Here is an 18,774-nt window from a genome sequence, read left to right on the forward strand (position 1 = left end):
AGGGATGGGCAACAAATGCTGGCCTTGCCAATGACACCCACATTCCATGAATGAAATGAAAAAACAGACCTAATTTAGGACCCATCATTCCAGGGGATGGAGAGGGTGGAAATGAGATGTGACCTTGGCAGGAAGTCAAAACTTGGGGCAGAACCTGGATCGACTTGGTTTCTGTCCCATTTTCCCTGTACTGCAATCCCAAAATTCCAAAGAAGGGTTGGGGGGTAAAGGGGAACATCTTCTGGCCAAACCACTGACAGTAGTTTGGGAACATTTATGAGCATGTTCCTGGGTTACCCCATAGACACCACCCAGTTTCCTGCTAATCCCCATGGATTCCTTTTCTGATGTGTAAGCTCCACTATAGGACCTAACTGAAGTAGATGAATGGCAACTAAGTCTAGAAGGACTCATTTCTGAGGTTCCTCATTTAATGTGCTTTGCTACTTTCTCTTTGGCTTAATTAAGGTCTTCGGCTCTCCCTGCGCCCCCCCCCCCCCCCACCTTCTCTCCATCCTTAGAGCTGCATGGCACTGGTCCATGCTGGCACTTGTGGAGCAGGCATGTTTGTTGCTCCTCCATAAGTGAGCAGGCTGCTCACTCTGAATATTAAAATGACTCCAAACTTCAGGATTTGGGAAGGGGTCGCCATCCTAGAAAAATAGCATGTGGAAGATCTGCTCCACTGCGCTGGAAAGTGTCCGTGGAATTTTGATCCTTTTAGGTTTTGGTTGGCCTCACCACCCAGTTATAAAAAAAAACAAAATGGTATTGTGCATGCAGAGAATCAGGTGGCATTGGATCACCCAAACTTGGCTGGTCAATTCAAACAATTCATTCAAATGAAAGCATGCCTAAAGGTGATACTTATTACTCACGATATTGAAAGTCCAGCCTTAAAAACAAAATGATTTTAGAAATGGTATGACGTCTTACCCATTGTGAGCACATATTGGAAAATATAATGTAGTGTGATCTATATGGTTGACTATCTATTAATTACATTGGGAATTCCACCTTGTGGTTCCCGATATGAGACTGATACCTGTATTGTTGGTGCTCCTCCTGGGCTATGGTGCCAACATGAAAGATATTTGAGCCTTTTTAAAACGGGAACAGCTCAGTATCTGGTTTTTGATGCATTAATGTTTGCTGTTAATTGGCTGTTTATTTTATAGTTTGTTAATAAACAGATCCATCTTGATATTCGGCTTTTATTGAATTAATGTTTTGAACTTTTAGTCCACCTTCAGATTGGAAAACTAGAGAAGTAGTAATGGATATTCCACCCATATATATTTTCGACTGCACCTTAACCTCTGCACCCTTTGGAAGTGTCACAGTGCATTGAGAATGGTGATGTGGATAGGGAGTATTTTTCATTCTAGGGCTCTTTATTTAACAATATTATGGATTTCTGACATCACATTGTACATTTGGAAAGCTTTTTAATACACCTTACATTTTATATAGTGCTTACAGGAACAACAAAAGATTCTTACTGTTTCAAAAGGGACTAGTAAAGATCTTAGTCTCAAAGTTATGAGAAATATTACCATGTGGAACATTGTGATAAGATTTCTTCAAACAATTTTTGTATGTGGCATGAATTTGATAATATTTTCTGAAGTCTTCCATGCTAATCATCATTGTTTTCTTTCTTTTGTCGGTAGTTTGTTCAGATTACCTAAAAACAAAATGGGAAAAAATATATTTTTAGTTTTTCACACTCTGCCCTTCTCCACTTCCAGGTCTTCTTGGGCCATGTAACCTCTAGAGCTGAGAAGCTGGGCGGAGGCCCTGTTCCTGGTCCCTTCATCAATGATGTTCTCAACCAGTCAAAATGAGATGTTCAAGAGTTACAGGAACTCTGCTTTTCCTTTTGACTTTTCCTGACATCCAGAGGAGGTGCCTGCGCACCATTTGCCACCTTCCCATGGTGGTCTAATTCTAATTGGTCACACAGTGTTGTGGGAGAAATTAACTTCAATCCCACGTCCCTACAATGCAATTTAAGGACTGGATATTGAAAGCCTGGCTTTAAAAAAAGATGGTTTATTTTTAAAATGGTTGAAGTTTCACCCATTGGAAGCACATATTGGAAAATATAATGTAGGTGTGATCTGTATGGTTTTCTATCTATTAATTACATTGGGAAATCCACCTTGTGGTTCCCGATATGGGAATGATATCTTATTGCTGGTGCTCCTCTTGGGCCATGGTGCCAACATGAAAGAAATTTGAGCCTTTTAAAAATAGGAACAGATCAGTATCTGGTTTTTGATGCATTAACGTTTGCTGTTAATTTGCTGCTTAGTTTATAGTTTGACAATTAACAGCTCCACCTTTATGTTCTTCTGCTTCTATTGTATTGGCCTCTTGAACTTTTAGTCCAACTTCAGCTTGGAAAACTAGTGAAGTAGTTATGAATATTCCACAGGTACCCACATATATTTTAGACTGCACGTTAACCTCTGTGCCCTGTATTTTTCACTTTTAAATGAGTATGACAAGTTAACTAAATTCCTATGTAACTATGTTTCTATCTCATATAATATTTAGAATAATGAGAGAGTAAAGGTTGCTGGCAGTAACCAGACAGAGCTGATCACCCTTCTGTTATATAACATGTCCAATTTTCATTTAACCAATTTCAATAAAATGAACATTGGATGGATTCTATAATAGTTGGATGATCTGATCTACCAGATTACCACTCATGTAAGGAAGGCAGAAATTTCCTCCATTATTGCTGAAACTTGTGTTGAGCTTTATTGGAACAGTGTATAAGGCTAATGACAGAGAGTCACTAACATCTCAGGGTTGCACTTGTGGATAGAATGGAGGTGATCAGCAAAGCAGTCACCTAATCTGCATATGATCTCCTCAATGCGGAGGAGACTGTACCATCTGCAGTGAATACAGTTAATGCAGTTGATTAGAGCAAGAGGCTGAAATTACTAACTTTGATAGAAGAAGTGTTTGGGGCCCTGGTGTGGGAAGAAGTGAATGGGAAGATGTTGCAGTTTCTCCGCTTGTGTGGGACGGTGCCGGGAAGAGCAGCTGGAAGTTGGTTTGATGGCAGAGTGAAGTGGAATGTTATGGGGAGAACAGCTTCTGTGAAAAGTGGGTTGGAGTGTGGAGGGTACAAAGTTTATCTTCCTCCCTCAGCGACAGTTAAAGCTCATTGAAACGTATTAGCATAATATGCTAATGATGTGATGATGTGGTGACATCATGATGTCACTTCCTTGAACTGGCCATGCTTGGTGTCCATCATGTCTGTTAGTGCCACCTGAATATATCACAGAAAGTGGTGATGAGGATGAGATGTAAGTCTGTCAATATAAGCAGCAAACACCAGCAGCAGGGACTGCAGTGAACAAGATTCGTCAGCTTCTCATGAACGAGCTGCTCGGATGGCAGAGATTTTAACTGGTTTGTGCAAAGCCTGAGCCTCAAGCTGTTTCCTCGGTTGAATGGGATGCTGCAGGGTTCTTGTGTACATCGGTTTCAAAGTGCTCATTTGGGTAAGAGAATAGTTTCAACCACAGACTAGACTGGTTTTAGGTATTACTGTTATGGGCAGCCACAGTAAAGTGTTTACTGGGTTACTGTGAATTTGCAAACAGGACAACATGCCTGCACCCATGGGATACATTGGAAGGATAGGAACATATGAGAGGGCTTGAGAACCATTCCGTTTGCATATTGAAAGAATGGACATGTTTTTCAGAACCAATAACATTTTTGAACTCAAAGATGAAAGTGAAGAGGTCAAGATTCAGAGTAAGGCAATTCTTAAGCAATTTTGCTGGTGGAAATTGGCCTGGAAGTGTATGGCATGCTAACAAACCTTCTTGCACCCAACAAGTATAAGATGTGCCATTCAAAACAATCATCGCCAAGTTGGAGGAACATTTCAACCCTAAGCCAGTAAAGATAGCAGGAAACTACAAATTTGGAACCAGAAATCAGAAAAGTAGTGAAACAGTTGGGAAATACAGTGTGGTACTGAAGAATTTAATCAGAGGGTTAGATAAGGTGGATAGTGAGAGTCTTTTTCCTCGGATGGTGATGGCAAACACGAGGGGACATAGCTTTAAGTTGAGGGGTGATAGATATAGGACAGATGTTAGAGGTAGTTTCTTTACTCAGAGAGTAGTAGGGGCGTGGAACGCCCTGCCTGCAACAGTAGTAGACTCGCCAACTTTAAGGGCATTTAAGTGGTCATTGGATAGACATATGGATGAAAATGGAATAGTGTAGGTCAGATGGTTTCACAGGTCGGCGCAACATAGAGGGCCGAAGGGCCTGTACTGCGCTGTAATGTTCTAATTCTAATTCTAATTCTAATTTATCACTACATTGCAACATTGGAACATTCTTAGACCATGCATTATGAAACAGATTTGTGTCTGGATTGGTGGACGAAAGAATCCAATCGAAGTTACTAAACACTCAAAATCTTACATTTCAGCAAACGTGTAAGATTGCTTTTTCTATAGAGATGGCAGCAAAGAACATTCAGGGATTTCATCCTATGCCAGTGACTAGAACAGCTTCTGTCTTCTGTTAGAAGACTTCCACCAAGCCTAAAGTGGCGAGACCTAGTCAGAAGAATGCTAGTCATACTGGTTCAGTGTCTTGTTATCACACAGCACAAGCATGTCAGTACAGAAATGCCAAGGGCTTTCATTGCCAAAAGCAAGGCCATACTGCAACTGCTTGCTGAGCGAAGGCCAAAGCAGGACTCATTCCAGTGGTAATGGAAAAGAGTGATGTCACAAGGGTGGAATTTACAATCTTGAAGTGAATTCAGAGTGCCTAAGTGAAGAGGAGCTGGGGCTGTACAGCATTTAACCATTAGAAATCACTCAAATGACAGAGACTTTTGTGCAAAGGTGTTGGTAAATCAACTGTATATCAACATGCAAATTGATACAGCTGCATTTGGCTCCATTATGAGTAGGGACAGGGACAAGAGTTAATTCAGTGACATACCTCTGACTGAGAGCACAGTTCTTTTGAAAACCTACTCTGGTGAGGTGTTAGAAATGTGCGGACAAATGGAGTGCAATGTCCAATATAAGGGAAAATTCCTCAAGTTACCCATTGTTGTAGTGAGATAAGTCAACAAACCAATGTTAATGGGCAAAGACTGACTTTGTAAGCTGAAGTTAGACTGGAAATATGTTTTCCAAGTTGAGATGACCAAGAAGCTTGATCAGCTGTTAAATAATTACAGGAACATTTTCAAAGATAGCTACGAACGTATAATAGGTGTGAAAGCGCGCATCTGATTTGGGCCTGATGCAAAACCAGTTTATAGCAAGGCTAGTCCAGTTCCTTATGCTCTCAAAACTCAGGTTGTAGAGGAACTAAAGAAGCTAGAGAGGAACGGTGTGCTACTGAAAACTAATCACAGTGATTGGGTATCCCCAATTGTGGTCGTGCCCAAGTCAGACAAAACCATGAGACTATGCAGGGACTACAAAGTCACAATCAACCGGGCAGTGAACTTCTCAAGATTTGTATGTAGAGTTAGCTATTCACGAAGTTGGATTTGTCCCATGCTTACGCACAACTCACTGTGGATCGAGAGAATTAGCAGTATCTCATGATAAACACACACATGGGGTTTTACTCCTACATGAGGCTGCCCTATGGTGTGAAATCATCTTCAAAAATCTTCCAAGCAGGAGTGTCACATTGCTTGTGCAATCAGGATGTTGTGGTGATTGCGACCACAACAGGGAAAAAGAATATTCAATTGTTGGACGAAGTGTTAGAAATCCTCAACGATCACAACGTGAAGTTGAAAAAGTGCAAGTGCTCTTTTGTGCAATCTGAGGTAGTGTTCCTGAACTGTCATGTGCACAAGAAGTGCGACGATACAAAAATTATGCACAAAATCTGAAGAGTTATAAAAACTGACTTTGTCTTTTAAAAAATGAATCTTTCTTTTAAAATGTGAAGAATGTTCCAAAATGGCTGAAGAAAAAGTGCTTGGCCTTTGTATATTCAAACTGACAGGGACAAAGGAAAATCTTCAAAGCTAAGAGTTGTCAATTACACCTATCCTATACCCATCCTAAAATACTCCAGAATTGAATGTCTGCTTCTGAAACAAATAAGGTGTGAAGTAGCCACATCCTGGGCCATTGTGTGATCACCACAGGGGAGAGGCCAAAGCGTCTCCTACCCCGAGGTGAGAAGTAACATAGCTTTACTCTAAAAAACAGCCTAGAGAGGGACACCAAAAAGCAGTATCCAGAAGCTTGCTCCAGCGAACCAGAAGGCATGTTCCCTACTGTAGAATTTTGCATCTACACTATAAAGCAGTGAATTAGAAGTAATCCATTGACTTCAGATGAACTTTCAACCAAGAGAAAAATCTACAATCGCCTCAGGTCTGCAACCAATGAGAACTTGATTTCCAAGAGAATTCAACAGGTTTACTGTGACCTCCCCCAAAACCTACCCCCAACTTATAATCACTCACCCCTTTTCCCCTCTCTATCTGCCTCTTCTTATGTGTGTGTGTGTATTTGTGCGAGCGAATGCATGATGGATGCGGATGCGACAATTTGGGATATGGCGCATTTGATCAATAAACAATAGATTTTCTGTTTTTAAATGTACAAAATAACCTGTCGCTATCTGTTTATTTGAGAAATAAAACACCAAGGGGTTAAACCCTAATAACAAAACACACTTGCTGAACAGTGGGCTCCATCCAAACCTCATGTCATGTCATGGATGATGGTCAAGAGAAGCCCATAGCATTTGCCTCGTGTGCCCTGACCAACACGAATGCAACTATGTGCAGATAGAAAAGAAAGCGCTTGGCATTATCTTCAGAACAAAATGTTCCACCAACATTTGTGGGTGGAAACTTTATGCTAGCAACAGTTCGTATACCTCAATTAGCTATTCTGGGACCAAAGTCTGCAATACCAACAAGGATGCAGCAATGGGCTGTACTTCTCTCACAGTACGACTACAACATTGAATATCGTGGTTTGAAAGAGAAGACGCACTGTTGTGTTTTCCACACAAAGACTAAGAGGTTGGCTGTGAAGGTGCAATCTTCACAATAGGAGTAAAAGATGATGACTTTCCATTGCTGCAACTGAAATTGCAGCTGAAACTTAGGAAGACTCAGTGTTGTAAAGTGTCTATGAACAGACAGTGAATGGATTGACAGAATTTGACCAGTGTACAGACAAAGAACTGAAACTGTTCCACAGTTGTCACAATGCGTTGTCATGTGAACCGGGCTGCTTTAAGAGCGGTCATAGAGTGGTGGCAGCTAGTTCTTTGGGAGATAGGATTCTGGCAGAATTCCATACTGAACACATAGGAATAGTCAGTATGAAATCTATAGTAAGAGATTTTGTTTATTGGCCTGGTCTAGACAGTGATCTGGAATCATTGGTTAGCAAATGCATTATCTGCCAAAACTGTAGAAATAAGCGGCCTAAAACTCTTTTGCAACTGTGGTCATGGCTGACTCAACCATTTCAAAGAGTTCATGTAGACCTTTGTGAGAAGGAAAATGACAATTTCTTAGTGTTCATTGATAACCACTCAAAGTGGATTGAAGTAAAGCATGAGTCAAAACACCAATGCTGAACGAACAATAGTTGAGTGAAGGTCTATTGTTGCTTGTCATGGATTACTGGAAGAGCTTGTCTCAGATAATGATCCTCAATTTCGTTCTGCTTCGTTCCAAAATTTCATGCAACAAAATGGTACCAAACATACCATAGGGCGGCACAGTGGCGCAGTGGTTAGCACCGCAGCCTCACAGCTCCAGGGACCCGGGTTCGATTCTGGGTACTGCCTGTGTGGAGTTTGCAAGTTCTCCCTGTGTCTGCGTGGGTTTTCTCCGGGTGCTCCGGTTTCCTCCCACAAGCCAAAAGACTTGCAGGTTGGTAGGTAAATTGGCCATTATAAATTGTCACTAGTATAGGTAGGTGGTAGGGAAATATAGGGACAGGTGGGGATGTTTGGTAGGAATATGGGATTAGTGTAGGATTAGTATAAAAATGGGTGGTTGATGGTTGGCACAGACTCAGTGGGCCGAAGGGCCTGTTTCAGTGCTGTATCTCTAATCTAATCTAATCTAATACCCTCGTTGCTCCTTACCAACTGGCATCAAATGGAGCAGCTGAAAGATCCATGCGGATAGTTAAAGATACATTCAAGAAACAACTGCTGCATGGGTGTTCAAATTTCAGCATGAAACAGAGGCTGGCTAATTTTTTTTCTGAAGTACAGAACATCCCACATTGCACTACAGGGTATACACCTGCTGAGCTACTAGTCCTACCTGTTGACAGCTAAAGTTGAATACAAACAGTTCAGTCAGAAATGTCAGTTTGACGCAAACAAAAAAGAACACAGCTTCAAGTAGAGTGAGCGTGATTGTGTCTTAAGTCCCCCTCACAAGTCACACAAGTGGGATGTCGGGGGAATGTAGTAGAAGTACGTGGAACCAATAGATACTTGATTGAAATTGATGGTAAAGTGGGAAATGTCCATGTTGATCACATGATTCTGGCAAGGGATGAACCAAAACATGAGCATGATCTGCTAATAGAGTCATTGAGTCATCTACAGCATAGAAGGAGGCCATTCAGCCCATCGAGTCCGTGCCATCTCTCCACAGAGCAATCCAGTCAGTCCCACTCACCCACTTGATCCCCGTAGCCCTGCAAGTTTATTTCCTTCAAGTGCACCACCCTCATGGGCAGTGAGCTCCGGGTCATTACCACATGCTGTGTTAAAAGGTTCTTCCTCACATTCCTCCCTGCATCTCTGCCCAAAACCTTCAATCTATGAACCCTAGTCCTTGGACCATCAGTTAACGGGAACAGTTTTTCCTTGTCTAACTTATCTAAGCATGTCATTATCTTGTACATTTCTATTGAATCTCCACTCAACCACCTTTGCTCCAGGGAGACAAACCCCAGCTTTTCCAACCTAATCTTGTAACTAAAATCCTCCATCCCTAGAACCATTCTGGTAAACCTCCTCTGCACTGCACCCTCTCAAAGATCCTCACATCGTTCCTAAAGTGTGGTGACCAGAACTGGATGTAATACTCCAGTTGGGGGCTAACGAGAGCTTTATAAAGATTCAGCATAACTTCCCTGCTTTTGTACTCTATGCCTCTATTTATGACGCCCAAGATCCCATCTGCTTTACTAACCACTCTCTCAATATGTCCTGCCACGTTCAAAGATTGATGCACATGCACCCCCAGGTCGGTCTGTTCCTGCACACTCTTTGGAATGGTGCCATTAAGTCTATATTGCCTCACCCTATCCCTGCTGTCAAAATGCATCAACTCACACTTGTCTGTATTAAATTCCATCTGCCACTTGTCTTGATCGTGAGTTCATGTCAGAATTTGAACTCGTTCAGACTTTAACGTCTGGAGTACCAATTTCTGAGAAAAAAACAAGATCTGAACCTAAACCAAGCAGTTCAAAACCTGACTCTACACCAAAACCTGTAAGGAGATCATTAAAACTTTGTAAACCTGTTGTTAAACTTGATTTATAAATATTGTAGAGTAAAAGATTTTTCTTTTGAAAGGAAAAGCAGTACAATATATTTGTATATTATGCTAATGATCTGATGACGCAATGATGTGATGACATCATGACATAAATAAACACTTCCTTGAACTGGCCATGCTTGGTGTCAGCTTGTCTGTTAGTGCCACCTGAATATATCACCCTCATCAATGAAGATGGTTAATTAGGTGAGGTACTGGAGAGCTAATGGAACATGTGGAACTGTGGCCCAGCAAGGATCTATTGCATTTAGGATAAGCAAATAGCGACTTTAAATATAAGATAGCCACTAATAAATCTAATAGGGAATTGAGGAGAAACTTCTTTCCCTAGACAGAGTTTAGAACGTGGAACTTGCTATCACAAGGAGTAGTTGAGGTGACTAGCATAGATGTATTTAAAAGGAAACTACATGAGGATAAAGGAATAGAAGAATGCACTGATAGGATTTGATGAAAAGGGGGTGAGAGGAAGCTTGTGTGGACCAAGGACCAGTTGGGCCGAATGGCCTGTTTCTGTGGTGTACATTCTATGTAGTTCTATATACTATACATAGCTGTACAATATTGTAATATTAAATAGTGATTCATATTTTTAACAATAACAATCAATTTCTGAGGGAAGGACATGAAGTTCAAAACCAAGTGCAGTATTCAAGTCAAGCAGGATTTGAAGGCAATGGGGTAACGGGTTCAAGGTGAGGGAATGGTGTTTGGAGGAGGATGGAGGAGAGGATAGTTGTTGGGCTGGCAAATATCCTCAGTGGGGGAGAGGGCCAAGAAATGGTTATAAAACAGTCAGTGGTGGGGAGGAATCTGTCAGTGGAGAGGTGTTAGGCTGGCAAAACACAGTGCGAATGACGGTACAAGTGTTCTCAGTGGGACAGTCACAAACACAGTACTTGGAGTTTGGGGGTAGTCTGTAACAACTCAAGACAACAGGTGGTGAGCATATAGCATCGTGGATCTGAGGCCAGAATGTGATTCTCCCAATGGTTACAGTATCAAGTAACCTGGAAATGCAATATGGCATAGGCCCAGAAAGCAGGAATAGCAATTTTGACTTTCAAAAGTAGGATAAGAATCTGCTATGAAACGGGAAGTGGGGTGGATTCTGGAGGTAGTATTTCACTTTGGGAGAGTGAGAGCACCATTTTGACTACACTGAGGGATTGTGTGAGTGACATACGGCTAAATTACAATTGCTTTTGATTACAAACCTACACTGCAGGACCCAAAATAACTGCAAAATCTGTCATCTACGTATACATTATAGCCAGAGCAGACCAATTACTGCTGAGACACCTGGTGGGCAGAGTGTGGAAATACATGCAGGCTTGAAATTGCTCAAGCAGAGAAGTTGCTGATATTCTCGAAGATAGCACAAGGTATAAGAGAGAAAATTGCAGGGCTCTGAGGAAAGGGAAGGGTGTTGGATTAATTGGATAATTCTTTCAAAGAGTAGGCACAGGCATGATGGGCTGAGTGGCCTCATTCTATGCTGTAAGTTTCCTTGGGGTAAATTTTAACACTCAAAAACAGGTGGGTTGGGGTCGTTGTAAAGTGTTAACATTTTAAAAATCTGAATCCTGACTCCAACCCGCGCACTTGCAGGTTTAATGGCGGCAGGACAAGAGACAGGCAGTCAGCACACTCCCAGGAGGTGGGTTCGCAATTTCAACATAGCCCATAGCCTCTTATTTAACCTGCTTTGGTTTAACAGTGAAAGGCCAGGTTTTCCAGAACTCAGGAAGTCAGGCAGCTGCAGAGAGGCGAGGACAGCTTCGGGGAGATGTTAAGTGCCCCTACAGCAATACCTGTGGATCAGGAAAAGCAGGAGTGTTTCTCTTGGCCCCAGAAGCTTCACCCCCTCCATACAAAGTCCCTCTGGGTCAGGGATCATACCCCCCCTCCCCAGAGATCAGACCACCCCAGAGATCAGACCCCCTCAGAGATCAGACCCCCCCCCAGAGATCAGACCCCCTCAGAGATCAGACGCCCCCAGAGATCAGACCCCCCCAGAGATCAGACCCCCCCCCAGAGATCAGATGCCCCAGAGATCTGATGCCCCAGAGATCAGCCCCCCAAAGCTCAGACCCCTCAGAGATCAGACCCCCCCACATAGATCAGACCTACCCCGAGATCAGACCCCCCCCCCAGAAATTAGACAACCCCCAGAGATCAGATCCACCCTCCCACCTGTGATCATACCCCACCCCCAGAAATCAGACAACTCCCCCCCACAGATCAGACCCCCCCCCCTCGCAGATTAGACAACCCCCAGCACCTAGGACAGGAATTTGATACCCGGACGCCCCCTTCTCCCCGGGTCAGGGATTAGACTGAGCTACTCCTGCAGCCTGCTCCGGAGTCCTCCCCATCCGAATGGAAGCCAGCCTGTCAATCAGACAGATGCAAAAGATGCACGCATCCAGGGAAATATGTATTTCCGGGTTTCCCATCCAAAAACTCCATCTTGTAAAGGCCTGCTCGGGTCTGAAATTTAAACCCAACCTGAGACCGACAGAACCACATCTGACCCGAGCCCGACCTGGCCCGAGCCCTTTGATTTTTTTCCCACGCCCGACCCGACCTGACCACTGGAATAGAGTTGATTATATTAAAGAGATTGTGCTCTACCTTGGATGGAATCGCTCACTGCAGACTAGTGCAGAGTGTTTCCCGCCTTGACGTCCTGGCTATACCCGACCCAACCCGAGCCTGAATGCCGGACCCGGAAGAGCGACCCGACCCAACCTGAACCCGACCCATGTCGTTGGGCTCGATCGGGTTCGGGTCAGGTAGCCATGCTCTGCCATCTCGCCCCCTCCTTATGTAACCTGCCCTGTTAATATCTAGACCTATCATCACTTTACATTGAAAATATATGTCACAGAGCCACCTACTGGCATATCAGGTATTGCATGGATTTCTGTCAGTGACTCAATGATTTTAATATATTCGATATGGGCTTTGTTAAAGCATTTTTGTACTTTGCTGCCCTATTTCTATTTCATAAAGAAACAACATCAGTCACCTACCTTCCCTTTTTATTTTTTTCAACCAGTTTGAATGAGGCTTGATGCAGATTTCATCCCCAGTTGTTAAAACAACACTAGAAGGAGCAGAAATTATCCATTCATTGTGTGAACAATAATATTTAGGATACACTTGAAGGGAAATGTTGAAAAACAAAAAGGCAAAGATGTTAAAGCAGATATGCAGAACTCTTCCAACTCTGTAAAATTTTGTCAGTTAACAGCATATTAGCTAACGGCAGAGAATATGAATAGATGGACAGAGTGAAAGGGGCTTTAACAGCACTGACACTGATGAGAGATAAAAGGATAATTTCAGGCAGTAATTCACAGCCAATTTGATTGGACCGTTACATCAAAATATGAGTCTTGAATTACTTTTTCCTTGAAAATTATAAATGTCTTAATTTAATAGAGATTTAAATCTGAACTGAAATAAGAAAGATGTAGCTAAGCCAGGTTATGTTGCTTTCCATTTTCAATAATTAAAATCGGTAGTGGAATCAGTGCGTTAGTTGGTCCCATGTCTCTCTTCATGGACTTTGGTGGTTTGGCTGGTAAGACTGTGAGTGGGTGGCAGTATGCAGCTGTAATCTGCTCCACCTATCCAGAATGGCAATGACATATAGTCCATCTGACATTTTCTTTTTCTTAAAATAGGCAGTTTTAGAGATGGATGCTACAGATTTCACAACGGTCACAATTTTAACTCCAGGTGGGCAGCTGGCAAGGTGACCCCCCCCCCCCGCCACCCTGCTCTAGAAATCAGGCCCAAGCTATTTTAACTCCAGGGCCTGGTTAACATTCTCTCTTTCTGCTTCATGGCCAAAACAGGTAGCAGACCGCAGGAAGTGATGGAATATCATGCGGCCTAGAGACCACCTACCAACACAAGGTAGGTGGCGGGATGGGATTCTGGGGATGGCTCATGGGAGTCTCGTGTTCAGGAGGGATGAGGGAGTCCAGAGCAGGGGAAGCCTAAGCTTTCTTTGAGGGCATCGGAGGAGCACTCGTATCCCTCCTGGCCTCGCAAAGGGAAAAAAAAACTTAACCTTTTAAGCCTCTTATGGAGCTGATCCCCTTCCATCCCAGGTTGGCCAGGTGGGAAAGCTGCATTAACATCATCGTTCAGGCCTCAGTTAGAATTGCAGTTGGATCCCAATGATGTCATGGGGACATGACATGCATAGGCAAAGAAGGACCCACCAGTCTTGCCGGTAAGCAGAACAGGTTAAAATTGCAGATGGCGGGATCCTGGTAGCTCCAGTGTAGGTATCTACCCACCTGGTTTCAGGTGGGTGGGTAAGACTAAAATCTCCCCCAATGTACTGATTAGGATGATTACTTACATCACTTGCTCTTTGAAGCAGCGAGGCCCTCTGGAGATGAATTTTATGTCCTTGATGTACTGCATGGGAATAGAGGCCATAGTAGCTCTTGGACAATGACAACGCCCTGCTCGCCTCAAAATGAATCCTGTACATTCAACATAAACTGTAAATTAATCAGGCAGTGTCAGCCCTAAGGAATAGGTTATTCTTCCACATTTTACACAATGATCCATCAAACATTCCTGCCTCAGGAATACATCAGAGTGTTCACTTGTTTGATGTAAACTCACTGTGATAGAAGCAAAGTGGGATAAGGAATATGTTTTATACTCAAGTATTCAATGAAAACCACTGATTCATGCTGAGTGGAGCCACTACACGATCACCTTTCTGAAGCTGATTAGTTCTTCTTGCAATTTTTAAAGATAAAGATATTAATTATTAATACAAACAATTAGCAGAAACAGTTGTATGCAAAAAATTAATTATTTCTGTTAAGTCAATTATAATTCATGAGGCCTAAAGGTATCCAAAATTTGGCAGCTTGTTTTATGTAAGCTGATGGTGTGTACATGCACCTTCTATGTGAATATAAGTGGTATTTATTGCAACAGATCTCAAAGCCAATTTTATAAAATATTAAAGCACATATGATCCATATAATATATGTGCATCAACATTCTATTAAAAAAGAAACATAACGAAGTTTGGTGGTTCCATTACTGCCTCGCTTTGTGTTCACAAGTGATATTATCCACAGTCAGGACTGGAAATTAGGTAGCCCCAGCTTTTGGATGTGAGGGTCATGCTTTGTGACCTGCTCGTGCTGGTTCCAAATGAGGTGGGCAGCATGTAAAATTGGTGCACCCACCTCAGGTCCATGACTGTAGCATGGCCCCAAGTGGATCCCACACTGCAGTGCTCTCTGTAGGGCTGCTGGCTGCTTCTGTGCAGCGCAGGTGGCCGAATAGCATTGTGAGCAAACTGTGTGTACCAGGGAGCCTTCTCTTTTTAAAGTCACAGTCCCTATAAAAGGGAAGCTGCACTAATAAAAGGAAGGCTGTTGGATAATCACTGTGCAGGACTCAGGCTGAAGGGAGATATCATAGCATGCCAGGGAAAGGTTCCCCCATTAGGGCGGCACAGTGGCGCAGTGGTTAGCACCGCAGCCTCACAGCTCCAGCGACCCGGGTTCAATTCTGGGTACTGCCTGTGTGGAGTTTGCAAGTTCTCCCTGTGTCTGCGTGGGTTTCCTCCGGGTGCTCCGGTTTCCTCCCACATGCCAAAGACTTGCAGGTTGATAGGTTAATTGGCCATTAGAAATTGCCCCTAGTATAGGTAGGTGGTAGGGAAATATAGGGACAGGTGGGGATGTGGTAGGAATATGGGATTAGTGTAGGATTAGTATAAAATGGGTGGTTGATGGTCGCACAGACTCAGTGGGCCGAAGGGCCTGTTTCAGTGCTGTATCTCTAAACTAAACATAAACATTAGGCGACACCATGCTGGGGACACTGCTGAGAAAAGTGGATGCCAGGAGAGATGTCATGTTTCTTTCGGGGGGCAGGAAGGCTTCAAGACAGAGTCTCAGAAGGCTGGAGATGGCAAAGGCAGTTAATGCCCAGAGTGTCACCCGAAGACATGGCAGCAGAGCTGAAAAACATTAATGACCTCACTCGGCTGCTCGTCACATCTCAGACCCACCACACCACCCACCTCTCACACTGCTCAATGCACCACACCCCCATCACTCACCCAGTAGCACACCCTGGCACTCAGGACTCACCCGTACATCCTCATACTACAAACACCCATACACATCTTCTAATCATGCAGCCCTACACACACCCCTCTCCACACCTCTGCAAACCTACAGCTATTCAGCTATGTCAGACACATCACCCGTCACAGACACACAGTCACTCAATTCTACCCTTGCTTTTGCAGGAGATGGTGACATACAACAGCCTGGAAAGCCAGAGGACCAGCGGAGGACCAGCTCGCCTGCATCCCCTCAGAGCTCTCGAGGAAATGGTCCATAGAATCATTGGGAACAATGCCACAAGGTCAGTGGCACCCTGCGCTGCCAAGGCCATCAAGGATGATGGTAAGTTGCTGCCTTGTGCACCTTTGCCACTCACTTCTCATCCTCATCCATCCAGCCAGCCCAGACTGCTGCCACCCATGATGAGGTGGTGCAATGCAAAACCAGGCCCTCAAGGCCCAGAGCTGCTTGAGGTCATCCTGTCAGGTCATCTGCAGTCTCCCCCAGTGAGAGTCAGCAGCCTTCCACCAGCCCTACTGCAGCCACTGGGGTAGCACTGTGTAGGTGGACTAGGACAGGCAAAAGCATCTGCAAGACAGACACTAAGGGAATGCACGAGGGTGATTAGTTCTTTTCTTTTTTGTAGTATCGATGTATTGCTGGATAAAGTTGTTGCGTGAAGGTATTTGCTGTTGGCTTTTATTGAATGATGTTAACCAAGGGGAATTTGTAATGGGGAGTCTGATATGGTCAGGGAATGGTGGGCCCATGGTGAGGGTGGGGAAGTCCAATTCAACTGAAGTGAAGCCTCACAATATGGTCCCTCTCACTCCATCCAATTCGACATGGTGGATGTGATCTCCTCCCTGCCTCCTCCACTTCCTCATCCCTTACATATGTATCTTTCCACCTCTTTCCAGGAGGGCTCCCCTACTTTTGTTTAAATAGTACCAAGAGATCTTTTACATTTACCTAACAGGACCTCAGTTTTTTTTAATTCTTTCATGGGATGTGGGTGTCACTGGCAAGGCCAGCATTTGTTACCCATCCCTAATTGCACTTGACAACTAAGTGACTTGCTGGGCCACTTCAGAGGACAATTAAGAGTCAACCACATTACTGTGAGTCACGTGTAAGCCAGACCAGGTAAGGCTGGCAGATTTCTTTCCCTAAAGGACATTAGTGACCAGATGGGTTTTTATGACATGACACCATTACTGAGACTAGCTTTCAATTCCAGATTTTTATTATTTAATTGAATGTATATTCCACCAGCTGCCGTGGTGGGATTTGAACCCATGCCCCCTGGGCATTAGCCTGGGCCTCTGGATTATTATTTCAGTGACATTACCACTACGCCACCTTCTCCCCTGGAAGAGTTTCGAGTCTCTTTTAAAAAGATGGCATCTCTGAGAGTGCAAGACTCCCTCAGTACTGCACTAGACTGTCATCTTAGATTATGGACTCAAATCTCTGGAGTGGAGCTTAAATCCATGACCTGACTCAGAGGTGAGTGTGCTACCACTGAGTTGAGGATGAATCTGTAGATGTTAGTTTGAAATACAAGATCTCAAGTGAGGTAATTGCTTGACTGTTCCTGTGCCACAAGAAGGAAGGGTTTCCATTCCTGACCAGGAGGAGCAGGAGTGCTTCCCCCCACCCCAACCACCAAGCTTACCGACCTGCCTTGGATCCGCTCATTTACCCTCCATCAGACTGTAACCCTCCCCCAAACAAAGATCCCCTTGGGTCAGGGATCAGGGACCCCCCCCCCCACCCCCCACGTCATGTGCTGGGTCAGGGAACAGACCACCCACCTCCAAACTCCCAACACTCCACAGTATGTGGGGAAACCCATCTGAAACTCTGCCCCCACACCACCCTGCCTATTCAAAATGCCTCTGTCAAGATTGGGGCCGATATTACATTGCATGATTAGGCTGTTCTCAAGAGTTTTAGCATTCATAACCCCCAATCTAGCCTTATAATAGGGAAAAAGGCTAATACTGACATGAATATTTTTAGGTTCACAGTTGACCTCTGTTAAGTATATAGAAAAACATCCCTTCTGATTCTGATAAGGAATATGACAAAATCCACATACCTTGTACAGCTGCACACAGAAGCAGAAGAAAAATTGTCACAGTGGCTCCTCTGTTCATCTTCTTGCTTCTTCTGAACTGTGTGTGATTAGCACTACAGGCTGGCACTAACTGCAGCTCTACGCTTCCATTTGTTTGGAGACAAACAGCTCAAGGATACTTATATAAACAGTTCTTCCAGCAATCACAGATGACATATCCCCTCAACAGCACATGCTTGGCCTAGCAACTGAGAGTGACAGACAGGAAACATGTTCTGCTTGGAGTTGAAGCAGTCAAACAAAGAACTTGTTTGTCTATGTTAATTTCACAGTTTTGCATCTTGGGTAGTAGTGGAGACCATACAAATTGACAGCCTGTTTCACACTCTTCTTGATTTGTAAAAGTTTATCATTGCCTCTCTGCTTTTCTACTCTATAACACTGACAATAATACCTGGGATCCTGTGTAGTTTTTTCACAGCATTCTGAGCTTACTTTCCCACTTTTTTTTGTGTATCTGCAGACATGCCAACCTTCCATTTTTATTTGTTACAAAGGTCTGAATTTTATGGCCCCCCTGAGAATGTACGTGCTCTATGGATTTATCAACTGACCTTGCCTAACAAATATAAACAAATCTGAAATCCCTCCTCAGTCAAATAGTGAAAAATCCCAAAATATCACTTGCATGTGCAAGTAAGGACAGTCAACATTCAGGGAAAGAGGAACTGAAATCTTAGCGCAATAGAAATTATTAAGTGATCCGTGCACAAATGTTATGTCAGTCTTCTCCTTTTTGCATCTATGTGTCAACAATCATCAGCCGCTCCATAGAATCAATGGAGTTAATTGCTGGTTTAGCACAAAGCCCTTTAGTCAGCTGTGTGGAAGGAAAAGAGAAGTGACTGGAGTTGGCATGGAGCCCATAGAGATCCATGCAGCAGGTAGCAAGGCAACCAACAATTGGT

At 43.6% G+C, this 18,774-nt stretch overlaps 1 protein-coding gene across 1 annotated transcript; it reads right to left on the minus strand.

The window, feature by feature from the left end:
• Positions 1-1,392: 1,392 nt before the first annotated feature.
• Positions 1,393-18,089, minus strand: LOC137351952 (interleukin-8-like). The gene is made up of 4 exons (XM_068016885.1): positions 17,828-18,089; positions 13,977-14,103; positions 12,631-12,704; positions 1,393-1,687 (listed from the first exon to the last, which is right to left on the minus strand). The coding sequence occupies exons 1-4, from the start codon at positions 17,883-17,885 to the stop codon at positions 1,647-1,649; spliced, it is 300 nt and encodes a 99-aa protein (XP_067872986.1). The 5' UTR covers positions 17,886-18,089; the 3' UTR covers positions 1,393-1,646.
• Between the last annotated feature and the right edge of the window lie 685 nt (positions 18,090-18,774).

Source organism: Heterodontus francisci, chromosome 1 (assembly GCF_036365525.1).
Source record: "Heterodontus francisci isolate sHetFra1 chromosome 1, sHetFra1.hap1, whole genome shotgun sequence".
In the NCBI taxonomy this organism is placed as follows: Eukaryota; Metazoa; Chordata; class Chondrichthyes; order Heterodontiformes; family Heterodontidae; genus Heterodontus; species Heterodontus francisci.

Coding starts and splice junctions, on each gene's coding strand:
- LOC137351952 (XM_068016885.1), bottom strand. CDS start 17,885: ATGAACAGAGGAGCCACTGTGACAATTTTTCTTCTGCTTCTGTGTGCA. Junction 14,104..17,827: donor TCTGTGTGCAGCTGTACAAG/GTATGTGGATTT, acceptor TTGAATGTACAG/GATTCATTTTGAGGCGAGCA. Junction 12,705..13,976: donor TGCTTCAAAGAGCAAGTGAT/GTAAGTAATCAT, acceptor TGCTCCTTCTAG/TGTTGTTTTAACAACTGGGG.